General features: G+C 42.1%; 1 protein-coding gene across 3 annotated transcripts in view; it reads left to right on the forward strand.

Annotated features, from left to right (window-relative positions):
- Window positions 1-16,647, forward strand: part of WDR70 (WD repeat domain 70) — a 271,059-nt gene that overhangs the window by 204,206 nt on the left and 50,206 nt on the right. For all 3 annotated transcript variants that reach the window (XM_073343800.2, XM_073343799.2, XM_073343801.2), the window contains 3 exons: window positions 1,563-1,662; window positions 8,809-8,893; window positions 10,892-11,030. In XM_073343800.2, coding sequence (XP_073199901.2) covers window positions 1,563-1,662; window positions 8,809-8,893; window positions 10,892-11,030 — 324 coding nt within the window. The remainder of the gene's footprint in view (window positions 1-1,562; window positions 1,663-8,808; window positions 8,894-10,891; window positions 11,031-16,647) is intronic.

The following is a 16,647-nucleotide window of genomic DNA, read 5'->3' on the forward strand; positions in this document are numbered from 1 at the left end:
TGGCAATCCCGGGGACAAACTGAGCCCTGGATGGGGAGGTGGGTATGGAGGCAGCAGGAGCCGGGGCAATGGGGCACTAGGGGAGGCAGTGGAGGCCAGAGGTGATGGGAGGGGTGGTGAGCTCGGGGAATGGAGCCCAAAGCCCTGTGGCTGGAGCCTTCCACCTGCCACCCCAGGGCTGAAGCCTGACCCCCACCGCCTCTGGGAAAGTGGGGAACTCACCTGCTGCCTGCTCTTCCAGCATTTGTGCGTCCAGAGAGGGGCCTCTGCTTTGCCCCGTCCCCCACCTCCCCACCAATAACCACCCAGAAGGCTGTGCCTGCAAGAAAAGTCCCTGGTGGCTACATGTGGCCATGGTTGCCGCATCTGAGAAACACTGATCTAGACCCATTTCAAAGCAGGTTAGATCAAAACACACTAAGGAATTGTTAGTGTATATCAGTGGATCCACATGGACAATTAATGCAGCATTCTAGTGGAGAGTAGATTTACATCCCAGTTTGCTGCAAACTATATGTTTGTGTAGACAAGCTCCAAGAATATCAGAAATGCAGCTTCGTCTGGGTAGCAAGTAATTTTTCTTTAACAGAGTATATCTGTACACAACATTTAAGGACAGAAAATAAAGAAGGATGCATTTTCTAAATGAAAGATCCGGGGAAGTTAATTAAGTGGAACGTAAATTTGTGAAAAGTGCTTTGGTATCTTTAATAGTTTGGACCTTTGTTTTAAGCAAGGAAGGGAGAACCTGGGTTTTGTGAAACCTGTACAACTTTTTGTAGTTTGAGGTTTCACAGAACGTGTTTTGAATTTCACAAAATATTTTTCCTTTTTTAATATAAGGACATTTCAAGACAAAAGCGGATTGTCTTGGTTAAATAAAAGTCTGTTCTATGCAAGCAAAAGATTCATGTATAAAAGTAATTCCTGCCCCTTTTTCTAGGACTGTCAGGGGAATATAGTTAAAAAACAAAAATATACAGCATTCCCAAACTTGAGTTTTGCAGGTGCAAAATGGAACTCAAACCTCAGAATATTTGAGTTTTATTCTAAATCTATAATCTATGAGCTTTGGCAGATTCTAAATTTGGCAAAAGAAATTCTCCCAGTCCTCCTTTAAGTCTTATCCAAAATATTTATAATGCATTTTGACATTTCTAAACTGTAAACCTGCTATAGGAGTGATGAGAACTGAGTGTCTTGTAATAAAAAATATTTTAATCACAGTCTTTTATTTCTGAACAATGTGAGTTACATGTGGGTATTGATTGTATGTAGATGTGTAATTGTTTTCCTGTACTATAAAATGAAATATAGTAAAAAGTTAAAATGTGCCTTTAAAATCATTATCATCATCGTCATAATCTATAATGCAAAAGGAACATTTTTAAAAGATTATAGAAATGTGTACTTTTTTCCCCTCCTTGACTCGAAAATGGTTTTCTAAAAAAAAAAAAAAAAGGCAGGAAATATAATAAAGAATGCTTAATGTTGTAAGGACATAAGTATATTCAGTCTGGAAGTAACAAAGTTTTTATATATGTTATTTTCTTGACAAACAGGTTCATACAAAGTTCCACTGCAGGCAGGCACATGCTCCTGGCACTGAAACTTCATGCTTGACGTTTTCCTATGATGGTACTGTCCTTGCTAGTCGAGGAGGTAGGTAAATAAAAAGCTCTTTGATGTATGTTGCTTAATGAAAGATAAGTTTAGGTTTCCACTAATTATTAACTAATGTGGGAAAGAAATTCTGGCCATTTTAAATCATACCACCTAGAGGTAATTCTTCATACTAGGAAAATAATACATTGAAATCAGAAGTTAGCTATTCTCTGGATTTTTTTTTTAAATCTGAAATACTTCACAAATCTTAATTTTCATTACCATACCTTACTCTAAAATTGTGTTTCATCAGCAGTTCTGAACATGGATGGGGGGAGCATGTCCAACTTCCTAAGGGAGTGCGGCAAGGCTTCTCACTCACTGGGTCACAACATCTCTACTACCCCTCCGTCATGAATAAATTTGAGTGAGTGACTCTGTGAACTGTTGCGTAGGGATGCAGTGCCACTCAGATTTGGTCCAGCCTCTCTTCCATCAAAATGTAAGGGCACCTGGGCCAAATTTGAGTGAATGGGTTTGCAATCTGGCACACTGCATCACAGTCCCCACTAGCATTCATCAGTGCTGAAATTAAGGAGTACTGCCCTGAAAACACTGTAGATGTTATGTGCTTTTAAACATTTCCTAGTCTATGCACAGCAGGATCAAAAGACTGGTTGTCCAACAACCAGTAAAGGTAAAATATTACCTTAATATACAGTACTTGCCTGGTTAGATGATTTTTTTAAACTCTGTATATCTGCTATACTAAAATGAGAAGGATTCATGCTTTATTTTAAATTCTTTGTTTGGTTAATGTTTTAATATAAGTATTGCTTTGGATCTGTACCAATAAAAGCAGGTGTGGATCCAGCAGCCATAGATTAGCATGGGGATCAAAGAGAGGATCATTGTTTGGGTGAGTGGGGACTTTCACTGAAAGCCTGATTGCCTCCCCTGCATCTGATGTAGATTCTGAGTCAGAGATGAGGGAGATGAGGCACAGCTCAGCTGCAGGCACAGGGGAAAAGGAACAGCAGGAGAGTTGCTTATGGGAGTTCCTGGCTTCGTTCTTGTCAGTTATTAGCTAACAACCTGACAGAAATTTAAGAAAGTGATATTTACACACATTTCATTATTTTAAAAAAGCATGTTTGGCAACGTTTTCTTATCTTAACAATAAAGAGTGATTCAATAGTGTAGCTACTAATCTATCATAAAAATAAAACTTGAGTTTTATATGCTGGTATTATATAGAACTTACAGTGAACTTCTCTTCTTGTTTATGAGATAAAAATCTCTGAAAAGTCATGTGTGGATCAATGCATTTCTTTGGTGTATCACCTCAGAGGTGAACAACTCTTAGGTCTGGGACTCTTAAATAGTCAACTTATAAATGAAAACCAGTGCATCATGACTTCATGTAACTAAACTCAATGAAACCTATTCACCTCTGCGCTATCAGATAGCATGTGCAAATATGTGCTACCTGTATGGCTCAGAGATGAATATACTTCTTTTTCCCCCCTCAATTTTTGACCATCTCCCATTTAAAATATTTAGATGGAAAAACTGTTTCATTCAGAACTTCTTGATGAATATGAAGAGATTCCAGATACAGTATTTCTGATTAATACATTTAGAGAGTGTGTAACGATAATATTGGCCATGATTTTTAAAAATTTGGTCTATACAGACTTCTGTTTTGATGAATAGCAAGATGAATTGTTCCTTAAGGTAAATACTGACCAAAGCAAATCTGAAGTTAATATTTGCTTAAGTATATAAACTTGACATTCACCTCAATAAAATGCCAATATTTATTGGCACTAATGGATATTATATAGCTGTCACCAGTTTTTAATATCTGATTTTTAAATCAAGATGGATGTTTTCCTAAAAAAAGTCCTCTAGTTCAAACATACATTAATTCAGGGAAGTCTTACAGTCTGTGTTATACAGGAGGTCAGACTAGATGATCATTGTGGTTCCTTCTTGCCTTATAATCTATGAATTTATGGAGCTCAGAGGGCTTTCTGGAAGGATTGGAGTTTTAGCAGCCATAGTTTCTTCATGGATAGAGAAGCAATTATTCTTAAACACAATGCCAAGTGGGATGGTCTGTTGGAAGGGTAAAGTCTGGAGGACCAGATCATCCTGAGAGACATAGAAGATGGTGTAAGTGTAGAAATGTGAAATAATTTCTCTCCCAGATCCATGTTCTGTCATTTAGCTTTTGGCCCATCGGAGGGAGTGATGAGCAGCGTCTGTCTCCTGGGTAGCTCCTTAATTGGCCTTCTCCAGCCTGGTGTGCATGAGCCATTGCACAAGTACAGGGCTGTGACCTTGCCCCCTTTGAGGTGATGTACATTTCAAGGGTGCAACAGCATTGGAGCTCCTGCATTGCTCAGAGAAAACGGTGATGCTCAGGCACGCTTTCATTCCATTTTTCTCACACATGTAAGGGCCAGAAAATATTTAGATGGTGTTAAAGATATGTTTTTGTTTTCATACATTTAATATTTTGATGTTCTCTTGTGTTAACCTTTTTATGTAAATAGCTTTCCTGTGTGTTTTAAATAATTTTATCTCATTCTATAAACTTTGTTGTTAGTGCAGAGACTTGAGGGAAACTGCCACAGCTCTAAAGTGTTGAGTCTTTCAGGCACTAGCACAACAGCCTTATGCAACACACGCTCGGTGACTTAGGCTGAGCCATGCATTTCCAGGTCAATTGCTTTCCTGGCTGATGTCAGCAGTGGAGCTCCCTGGAGATTATCACATGGTTCACTTTCCAATTTATGCAGTACTCTTGCTTCACAGTATCTCTCTCATCTTTCTGTATCCTATACAGTCTTTCTGATCAGCATTTTCTCCTGTCCCATCAGCATGTAGGTTCTAACTTGACTGAAGGCTGTTTGCAAAAGACCTATCTTGGTTCAGCAAAAACGAAGGCATTATTCTGGGAGCTCTCTGTGAACTGTGACAAATTTGGATCTAAACCCTAGTAGGAATGACAGTGGCTGATTCCATCATGCTAAGAGTCTGGCCACAAATAATCACATGGACCAGGAAACCTGTTTGTAATCCCACCCTGGGATCCTTATGCTGTTTATTGGCATGGTAGAAAATAGTCAGAGGCATTGTGTTTCTTGGTAACTATATAAAATCATCCCAGCTTCTCAGGAGAAGTCTGCCATAAGCACTGTTCCCTCTAAGCTGTGTGCATGTGCACAAACACCGTGTGCACAACAAGAAATTTTTTGCGCACACGGCCTGTCAAAAATTAGAGGGAACATTGGCCATAACGACTTAAAATTTTAAGTGGGAAAAACCTGTGATGTGGTATGTTCAAGCCTAATGTGAATTCTTCTGAATGCCCCATTTGAAAAACTGCTTGACTGCCTTCTTTCTTCCTTTGAGGCTAAATTTAAAAACTTATTCCGTTTGGCTTCATCTGGCAGTTATTTTAGTCTGTCGTGAACTAGTTGAAGGTAGACTAGTGTTTCTCCAGCCCCAGTAGGAATTGATACATTTAGAAATCATTATTAAATAAACCCTGGTGTTGTGGGATAATAATATAGTAATTTTCCAGGTGGCGGTGACTTCACCTCCAAGTGTGAGTTTGGAGTACCAGTGTCTGATCCACATTCATATTAAATTTTCATTGATAAGGTATTCTATGGATGCATCCTAAATTTATTCTAAAGTGTTCTACCTTAATAACCAAGTCATTCTAACAACATTTCTTCCACACAGAATCATAGAATATCAGGGTTGGAAGGGACCTCAGGAGGTCATCTAGTCCAACCCCCTGCTCAAAGCAGGACCAATCTCCAACTAAATCATCCCAGCCAGGGCTTTGTCAAGCCTTAAAAACTTCTAAGAAAGGAGATTCCACCACCTCCCTAGGTAACGCATTCCAGTGTTTCACCACCCTCCTAGTGAAAAAGTTTTTCCTAATATTCAACCTAACCTCCTCCACTGCAACTTGAGACCATTACTCCTCGTTCTGTCATCTGCTACCACTGAGAACAGTCTAGATCCATCCTTTTTGGAACCCCCTTTCAGGTAGTTGAAATCAGCTATCAAATCCCCCCCCCCCTCATTCTTCTCTTCTGCAGACTAAACAATCCCAGTTCCCTCAGCCTCTCCTCATAAGTCATGTGTTCCAGTCCCCTAATCATTTTTGTTGCCCTCCGCTGGACGTTTTCTAATTTTTCCACATCCTTCTTGTAGTGTGGGGCCCAAAACTGGACACAGTACTCCAGATGAGGCCTCACCAATGTCGAATAGAGGGGAACGATCACGTCCCTCGATCTGCTGGCAATGCCCCTACTTATACATCCCAAAATGCCATTAGCTTTCTTGGCAACGAGGGCACACTGCTGACTCGTATCCAGCTTCTCATCCACCGTAACCCCCTAGGTCCTTTTCTGCAGAACTGCTGCCTAGCCATTCGGTCCCTAGTCTGTAGCGGTGCATGGGATTCTTCCTTCCTAAGTGCAGGACTCTGCACTGGTCCTTGCTGAACCTCATCAGGTTTCTTTTGGCCCAATCCTCTAATTTGTGTAGGTCCCTCTGTATCCTATCCCTATCCTCCAGCGTATCTACCTCTCCTCCCAGTTTAGTGTCATCTGCAAACTTGCTGAGGGTGCAATCCACACCATCTTCCAATGCCCATCCCAACAAGACCTTTCTCCAGAAACTGAATGTGAAAATGACTTTGGACTTTTATCTGGAACTGACCAAAGCCCTGCAAAAGTCTTTCTAGCCTCTTCTTTTCACACCAATACAGTAGGTTTTGCTGTTAGCAAGAGAGATATGTCTAAATAACTGTCTGATTGCATTTCTGCATGCTACAGCTTGGCAGGCCTGCAACTTAAAGATCATGTCAAGGCTCATTCCATTAGAGACAGAGCAGCCTTGGATGCTAGCCTCAGATCTGTCCCTATCCAAGAAATTTGCAAAGCAGCCAAATGGCATTCTTTGCACACATTAACAAAGCACTGGTGCTTTAGTTTTAGCATCTAGACAATAATTATTGTTTTTCATGTTACAGAAACAAACACTTTGGTAGTATTGGGATGGACACTATTAGAAAATCCTAAAATAAATAGATATTCCGAAGTTAGGGAATTCAAAACCCTTGTTCTCTTTTCCCTCCCCCCGCCTTTCCAACCAACATAGATTTATTACTCTGGTCAAAATATTTTTATTTAAATTTGCCACTTTTCAACAAGCTTTCATGTTGAAGAGGTATCTTAGTCCTTCGTATTTTGTTTACACACACATACACGCTTCTGCTTTCATTCAAAAATATGCCACTTACCTTGATTTTCTTTTGTTATTGTCCATTACCCATTTTTCCATTATATTTTATTTCAGTTACCCTCTTTAAGCTCTTTAGTCTCCATGAGCGGGAATCCACAGTGATGAATATCTTTGGAGAAAAGAAAATGACTTCCCTCTAATTCTTGTGCCCTGGTTGTGTGCATTTCTGTGCATTACCACTCACCCAACCCCTCCCATCAGAGTTCAGGGGAATTCTGTAACTTCTTATCTAGATTTAACCTTGTACTTTTTAAAATTACTTTTATATGCAAATTCTTCTTCTCACCTTTTGTAAGGAACTGACCTGGAATGCAAGGAGGTCAGCTAGTTGCCTTAGTGAGGGTTCTGTAATATGCAGGACCCTGTTGGTGCCTCAGAGACTCAAAATTCTAGAACTATGAGAATTTCTGCCTCCTCTCATCCTGGAAATATGTACTTCAGAGTAAAAATCCATAAATATGCACATCTCTCTACACACAAGAATTACAGGTAACTACCCTTTTTTAACAGGTCGTTAATATGACATAACTACCAAAAGGGAATAAATAGCATAACTTTGATTGACTTGCTGATTCATACCACATTTATCAAAGACACATGACAACAGCTATAAATGACTTATTGTGAAGTAGTTCTGGCTTTTAAAGTCACAATTGTATTGGAGGGGCTGTCCTGCAGTGTGTCTCCCACAAGGAATTCTGGCTGATTCACTCAGAATTTCAGTAGGAACAGGAGCGTACACAGGAATAGTGCCATTTTTGAAGGGGCACTTCCTGTGCCCCCCACGGCCGGAGGAACTGCCTCCCTCCTCCTGCTCCACACGGCCAGAGGACCTGGTTCTCCCCACCACAGCCCCGGGCCCGGTGGTTCTGGCTCTCTCCCCCAACCTATCTCCCATGGCTCTGGGGCCAGTGGAGCTCGCTCTCTCCCCTGCAGCTGGAGGAAATGGATACCTCCTACAACCCCAGGGCCGGAGGAGCTTGCTCTCCCTGCCCTCTCCCCGGAGGAGTTCTGTGCTGCTGCTGATTGGGGAGGGGAACATGCCCCTGCTTCCCCGCCCCCCATCCCCCCCGTGTGTACGCACACCCCTGAGTGGGAGAACACATGCAGCAATTTTGGTACATTTGTAATGGGTGAAGTGTGTGCACCATCTGTAACTGGTCAGCTGGCTGGTGCAGAAAGTAGGCTGGGCTTTGGGACTACTTTCTGTCTACCCTTCCTTGCCCCCTTTGAAGTAGCTAATGCCTGCACTCCACAGTTGGCTGCTGTGTGTCTTCTAAGGAAAAGGGGAGAGCTCCTTATGCTCTCTCCTCCTCCTTTGCACCCATGTAGGATGAGCTGAAATCTGGCTCCATATATCTTATGTAACTTTTGAACTGTTCCTTCCATTTTAACATTTGTGAGTTAGCTTGTGAAAAGTCAATGAAAATTAAATTGACAACTCCCCACTCCTCTCCCACCCCAAAAACAAAAAACCCAAAAACGGTTACAGCCCCAAAACCCCACAAGCACAGGAAGGATTACTGTTTAAGGAGTTTCCATTCTGCTAGAAACAGCTAAAAGTCATAAAGTAGATGTTGGCAGGATTTTGTCACTGAGGAAAAGTCCATGACAGTCTCATTGAAGCATACAGTAAGGAACACTACAGGTGGTATTTCTCATTATTAAACTTTAAGCCATTACTTTAGGCACAAACAACTCATTCTTTTCATGTAGCACTCCCGCCCCCTTAAACATGCTGATATTTTTCTCCTTTTGTTTTATTGATTTATTTAGCTTTTGGGTCCCTGGACAAAAATTAAGTTCCTACAAATATGTAATTCTTGACTCTTATGTGTTAACTTTTGTCATTTGTTGTTTATTTCATAGGAGATGATACATTAAAAGCATGGGATATCAGGCAATTTAAAAAACCTCTTAACTCAGTTGAAGGTCTGTCCAGCTTTTTCCCAATGTAAGTACTTTATTCATTTACTCCAGCCTGTAGAAGCAGATGCAGAAACAGCCAAAGCAGGGACAGCTGTAGTGGGAGGTGTGGGTAAAAATGGGGGTCAGCTGGGGCCATCCGTGGACCCTGAATTGTACAGAGGAGACACCACCACCACCTTCAAGCAGTCAGGAGCCCCTAGGAGCCAGGTGGTGCTGCCTTTTCCCCATCCTCCCACCATCTGACCTTCGGGAAAAACTGCAGAGGAACCAGCCAGACACTCCAGTCAATAGAGCAGCTGCAGAAAGAAGGCAAAGCAGGGACCTTCGGATATTCAGACAAGTTTGTACAGTTTTAACTGGACTTCCTCTGACCTGTGCAGATTGGCTGTTTGCACCAACCCTCTTGCTCCACCTCCCACAGTCACTTCACCTCAGCTTCACTCTACACTTGCCCCTCTCACTTTCCACTCCCCTTCCCTGTCACCTTACCTTCCTTTCAGCTTCCCATCTCCCTTCACTTTTCTTTTCATGTAGTTTATTGCCTCCTAAATAAGCCCACCCCCCAAAAATGACAATAATTGTGCAGCTAACATGATTGCTGTCATCACATAGTTCACTCTGCTTGAGTGTGCTGTCCCCTTCCCACCCTGTGTCTGTGTTGTCTATTTAAATGATAAACTCTCCAGAGCAGGGACCATCTGCTAGTCTGTGTTTGTACAGTGCCAGGCACAATGGGGTCCCACTCTTGGTTGGTCCCAAAGCACTACCCACAATAAACATCAATAATATTTAATAATTAGCAGGTGTTGTGCAGGAGAGCTGAGTTGGAAAGTAGATAACTGGACATTATATGTAGGATCTATATGTTGAAATTATTGTGCTGGAGCTCTTGGAGGGCAGGTATTGTATTTATTTTTTTTATTTTGATTTGTACTGAACACCTAGTTTTAGGCACAGCCGGTTACAGCTCTCACCGAAGATTTATAGTTTTCAAATGATATCTCAGAAATAAGTCAAAGACACTCAGTCTTGGACTTGGAACTCTTTCTGTGTTTCTAGCATTGAGAAATAGGAAGGAGTATGTTGTAAAATAGTTTTGACCATCTATTTACAATTGTTGTATGCGACCAGGGTGTATAGCCCCTGGCCTAGGGCTATAACTGGGTGGAGGTCTTCAGGGACGGGAGTTACCAGACAGAAGTTGGAGGAATTGCAAGCCAAGGTCCCATAAACAAGAGTCAGAGTCAGGCCAGAGTTGGACACCGGAGATCAGAAGTAGTACCAGGTTAGAATCAAAAGGCAAGATCAGAGTCAAACTGAAGTAGACAACGGGAGATCAGAGGGAGTACCAGGCTAGAATTAAGAGGCAGGAATCAGGGTCGAAGTCAAGCTGGAGTCAGAGACTGGAGATCAGGAGACAAGGCAAAGTCTGGCACTACAGTGAGCCAAAGTCTGTGTGGGTACCCAGACAACTCCCTGGGGTTAAGTAGGGCACTTGGCCAATCAGAGGGCCGCAGGGGACTATCACTCTGGGTCTCTTGGGTGGTATTTCCTGGGGCACCTACTCTCCACAGTGCTTCCTGGTTTTGCCTCTGCATGGCCTCCTGGTGGCAGAGAGAGAATATCAGGTGCCCCATGCTTTACAGAACTGGGTTCTAGTTCCTCGGATTTACAGTTGCAGTTTAAAATTAATTTGACAGATATTTCACTGGTGAAAACAGATTTCATGACCTACTTACTTGTTTACTGATTTGGAAACTGCTGATTTTTTTTGTTTGTTTCCAGTGCTGAAATTTTGATAAGAAAAAGAGGTATTTTTGTTAGTTTTGCCAAATTTGGGTATTTTGTGCACAGCTTTATTTGTACGTATGATTTTAGTTGTCAGACATAGTTAAGCCATTGACAATAGGTTTTAAAAACCTTTTGTATTAACTGTAACAGATAAAAAACCTGTATTTGTAATGATGTTCCCAAAACATATTACAAGTGTGCCCATTATGATGACGATTTATTTTATCTACAGGACAGATTGCTGTTTCAGCCCAGATGATAAGTTAATTGTCACGGGCACCTCTGTTAAGAAAGGAGGTGGCAATGGGAAGCTTATTTTCTTTGAACGGGAGACATTCCAGAAGGTGTATGAAATAGAAGTCACAGATGCTGTATGTATTTTATTTTTCTTTTAAGGTAGAATTCAAAATGTAAATTAAATCAAGTGGTTTTTGTTGTTGTTTTTTTTGCATTTCACACACACAAATTAAGGTGTCACTTCTCCTTTTTATGTGCAATATAATTCCCATAAGCATACATGTAATCTTCATTAACTTCAAAAAATCTCATTTTTGAGGGCATGCCTGAATGAAGACAGTGTAGAATTCTCTGGAAAAATGCCACCCTTTATTTATTCTATTAAACCCTGGGACGAGATGTCCTTGAAGCAGAAGGAAGGTCCCTACTTTAATAGCCACTCCTATACTAAATGTGCTTCCCCTGGGGACTTCACAACTCTCCAGCTGTGAAACCATGTATAAGTCCAAAGATTCTGACACACGTGCCTGTGCTGTTGAATCCACCAGTTCTCATGTTAAAAGATTCAGCTCTCTTTGGGGGAAAACCCATATTTGTCCCCAGTAGTTCGAGGTGTCAGTGCTATGGGTATAGCCCGGGTAACTGCAGAACTCCTCACATCCTTGTGTCAAAATATAAGTCATCTATCTGAAACCCTTGGACAAGGAATACCCTTTGTCAGCAGTAATATGCAGTCCTAAAATACTTGAACCGATAATACAAGAAGGCTTATGTGTATGACTTGAACAACCAGCTATTTCCTAATACAAAAGTGAAGACTATGTCATGTAAAACAAATTGCCATAGTGGTGTACACAGGCAAGAATGTAGAGTTTAGTAGTCAGGGAGTGGAAAAGAGTTGTGGATGTCTGCACACCAAATATGAAGCATCCACTGTGGCTGATAAGACAGAATATCAGGTGGCCAATTATATGCCCCACTGGGCCTAGTAAGCCAATTCATTGATTCTCCTTTCTATGACAGGCACCTTCTGTTGACCCAGCTGTTGAGACATATCAGTCTTCACTGGCACAGCCCAACAAGACTCCGGCTGGAGTCCATTTACACAGAGACTGATATTTGTACAAGAATTTTCTTCATTAGATCCCATTTTCTGATCCTACTTGATTCTGCAGTAAAATCTGCCTGAGGCTGAATTTGGTATAGCAAATATTTCTGTGTTGGAAGACTTGGAATCAAAAACACAGAGAATTAAGGGTGAAGTAGAAAGAAGAGTGAGGTTTTGAGGGGGAAAACTTTTTTATTTTAACTCACATTTTATATATAGCTGTTATACCACATTGCAGTTTTTCTTTAGTATTAAAGAATTTCTCTAAAGAAAACATTGATGGGATTCCTACACTTTGGTCTCACGTACCTGCTGTGAGTTCAGAATTCACTCTAGCTTTCAAAGATTTTTGGCCTTTTTGTGGCACCAGTAGTACAGCCTCAAATATCAGTACGACAGTGCCCTCTCTTAGAACATCATGACAAATTAAAGGCATCTTCAGCTATGTAAGTTTAAACATGGGTTAAACATGGGTGACAGGCAGTGTGAGTAGCACCTCTGGGGCATAGGGCAAATGACGAAAATGACACTAAAACTCCACAGGAGTGGGAGTCTGAAACTGGTCCTGATGGCTGCATCTCCTACTGGTAGGTGGAGAGAGCTCATTTTACAATAGCAGTCAGAAGAAGTTTGTAGAGACTCCACTTGACCTTTTTGTTCTACAAGAGTGGGAATCCAGTCAGCATGGTGTCTTTTATAGAAGAGTAGTTTCTTACCTGTTAATCTGTTTCTCTGAAAATGTCATTTGACTGTATTTCTACTCAGCCACCCAAGTTCTCTGAGTTGGGAAGGGAAATAACATTTTCAATGACTGACTTTTTTCCTGATGGTCTTGCTCTATGTGACAGGGTCGGGCCAAATGGCTACAGGAGAGTGATAGAAGGCAGATATATTAGCTCCAGGTTGAGTAAATCCCTTTTCCCTGGGTAAGGCAACAGGGAAGGTTCCAGAACAATCAGGAACTTTCTGGAAACAATTAAGACAGACAGGCTGATTAGGACACCTGCAGCTAATCAAGAAGCTGCTAGGATCAATTAAGGCAGGCTAATCAGGGCACCTGGGTTTAAAAAGAAGCTCACTTCAGTTTGTGGTGCGTGTGAGGAGCTGGGAGCAAGAGGCACTAGGAGCTGAGACTGAGAACGCGGACTGTTGGAGTACAAGCATTATCAGACACCAGGAGGAAGGTCCTATAGTGAGGATAAAGAAGATGTTGGGAGGAGGCGATGGGGAAGTAGCCCAGGGATTGTAGCTGTTGCACAGCTGTTCCAGGAGGCACTCTAGACAGCTACATTCCACAGGGCCCTGGGCTGGAACCCGGAGTAGAGGGTGGGCCTGGGTCCCCCCCCAACCTCCCAACTCCTGGTCAGACACAGGAGGAGTTGACCTGGACTGTGGGTTCAGGAAAACGGCCAAACTGAGGGCTGCCATGAATCTCCTAGGCGAGCAAATCCACCAATAAGCGCAAGACCCACCAAGGTAGAGGAGGAGCTTTGTCACACCTAGCATAACAGTTCTTTAGAATTATTGAAAATTCCCAAATGCTTGCAATTTGAGGAGCTATCTACTTCTTACTCGTCTAGGCACTGAAACAGGATGTTCTAGACTGGGTATTGGGCTACTGACAGTTCTTGGAATTGGGAAGAGTAAACTACTGTTGCCTCAAAGGGCCAAATATCTGAGAATTGTGGAGAGGATTCTAGCCTGTCTCATTCTTGGGGGCTGAAACCCAAGAGTATCTAAATAGTCCTTTTTAAAAACTGTAGTAAATGACTTTTTATCCATAAACGTTAAGTACTTTTACTTTTTCCTAATTTGTAGCTTTAAAATTTAAGATTGATATTCTCTTAGTTTGAGTATAATCAATGGATAAACAAATGGAACAACACTGGAATTACTAAATATTATCATAGACTTTAAGGTCAGAAGGGACCATTATGATCGTCTAGCCTGACCTCCTGCACAATGCAAGCCACAGAATCTCACCTACCCATCCACTCCTGTAACAAACCCCTAACCTATGTCTGAGCTATTGAAGTCCTCAAATCATGGTTTAAAGACTTCAAGATGCAGAGAATTCTCCAGCAAGTGACCTGTGCTCAATGCTGCAGAGGAAGGCGAAAAAAACCCAGGGCCTTTGCCTATCTGCCCTGGAGGAAAATTCCTTCCCAACCCCAAATATGGTGATCAGCTAAACCCTGAGCATGTCGGCAAGATTCACCAGCCAGACACCCAGGAAAGAATCCTCTGTAGTAGCTCAGATTCCACCCCATCTAACATCCCATCACAGGCCATTGGGCATATTTACTGCTAATAGTCAAAGATCAATTAATTGCCAAAATTAGGTTATCCCATCATACCATCTCCTCCATAAACTTATCAAGCTTAGTCTTGAAGAATTAAGATTTACTAAAGCTGATCTCATGACATAATTTTCTATGGGCCAGCACTAATAATACCTCTGAAATTGATCTGTCCAGAATCCAACTTCAACACTGCACATCTAAGAAAAACACAGTTAAACATATTAGCGTTCATCTTAAAAAAAAAAAAAAAGGGGGGGGGGAGACTTACCAGTACTCTGAAAGGCCATTTTTAAATAAAAGTAATCTGTTTTCTTAGTGCCTTTCAGTTGCTTGCACAATTCAGCTTTTTCATTAGTATTTTCTGTTTCTTGTTTTTCTCAAATTGCAATGTAAGACGAAGTATAAACAAATTGAGGAATGTTGAAGAATGAATGGATTTTAAAGGCATACAGAGTTTCTGCAGCTTACAAGTTGTACATGCTGCTTGTTGCAAAGATCACAGGTTATAAAGAGAGAGATTAATATCTTGTACGTGGTTTACAGAAAGATTCTTTCAGCAGTTTGGTACAAATTATTTACTTGCTTTCTACTGAAAGATTTCATAGTTTTTTTCCTCTGTAGTCTCTTAAAAATGTAAATAGAACACTTACTGTAATTGAAGATGAATATGTTCTTTTTCGAGTGATTTCACATGTCAGTTCCACTTTAGGTGTTTGTGTGCTCCACCGGCACAGTTGTCAGAGTTTTCCCTTAGCAGTATCCGTCAAGGCCACACAAGTGCTCTCTCCTGCCTCATGCACCATGCTCAGGCATAAATGGCTGAGCCACCCCGACTTCCCTCAGTTCCTTCTTACCACCTGTGATGGTTTTTGGAGCTCCCTCTCTTTGCTTCTGCAAGTCTTTAGGCAAATCCTGTGGCTAGTAGCCTTTGTATGGTTAGTTTGTAAATAATTTTTTTTTAATTGTTGTTTTGTGTGGTTCCAGCACCCGGTCTGGGTACTGGCCTCGGTACCAAAGATATGCTGCACTCTCCAGGTTTAAAGCCCTGGCACTCCTGTGATAAGGCAATGCCTAATAGTGACCCTCAACCCAGCTGTGAGCAACAAGTGTAAGGACTTTAAGCCTCCATCCTAAAAAGGATAGGACAACCAGACTAAAGTATCTGCTCCTCAAATAGGTGCTGTGTCTTTCATCGGATCTGTCTACCTCACTCCTGGTACAAAGCGCCTCCACATTGACCAGTAGCGCACTTCCAGCACTACTGGTGCAGAGAGGCAGAGTGGGATCACCAGTACTGAGGAAGAGGCATGGAAACTGGACGGGGTGCTGGGACTGTCAGAAGAAGTCAAGCTCTTCTAAAGGCTCAGGGATGCATTCAAGGAGAAGACACTCCCTAGAGCACACCTCCAAACAGTGGAGTTCATGGACTCTGGAGCCCAGTACAGGCATGTTGAGACTGGTTCCTGAATCACCTTCATCAGCATCTCCTCACACGATGGAACCGCAGAGCGTCTTCCTAGTATGGTCTACTCCTGAGACATTTGAGGTTGCAAGAGTGTTCAAGAGACTCACCTGTCATGGCTTTCCAAGGTAGTATCGTAAGTGCCTTCACCTCTGCACTAGGCAGTTCCATCAATTCAGCCGTCAGGATACTGGTTAAAGCGGAACTGTCTAGGGCAAAGCCACAGATGACCTCCCTGACTCCCCTTTCTTCACCAGCACCAATGGGTGTGGCACCGCTGTGGTCACAAAAGGAGGCAGCTGCTTCATCAGACTCTGAAATGGAATCCTATATGTCCCAGCCTAACCAGTTCCACTATCACTAGTCTAAAAAAGAGGAGTCCTTGTGGCACTTTAGAGACTAACAGATTTATTTGGGCATAAGCTTTCGTGGACTAGAACCCACTTCATCAGATGTATGAAGTAAAAGATATAGGAGCAGGTATAAATACATGAAAGGATGTGGGTTGCTTTACCTAGTGTTAGGTCAGTCTCACGAGATAAATCTACCACTGAAACTTATCATTAGTCTGTTACCTGCCTGCCCTGTTTCAGCCTCAGTTACAACAAGGAGCTTACAGAAGGAACCCTTGGGCTATATCAGTGACCCTTCTGGAGCCCATGGTGCTTCCCCTGTCATTCAGGAACATCCCCGCAGCCACCTCAGCAAGCTCCATCTACTGGTCATCAAGAGCATAGGCAGCACAAGCACCCTAGCATTGGTAGCAAGCCTGGCACAGAACAGTTTTGGGATCTCTTGCATGACCAGCTGCAAAAGGAGCAGGAACTGGACCATCCCCCAGTACTGTTGGCATCCTCTTCCTCATCTCCTGATAAGGT

This window comes from Lepidochelys kempii, chromosome 5 (genome assembly GCF_965140285.1).
Source record: "Lepidochelys kempii isolate rLepKem1 chromosome 5, rLepKem1.hap1, whole genome shotgun sequence".
Lineage (NCBI taxonomy): Eukaryota > Metazoa > Chordata > Testudines > Cheloniidae > Lepidochelys > Lepidochelys kempii.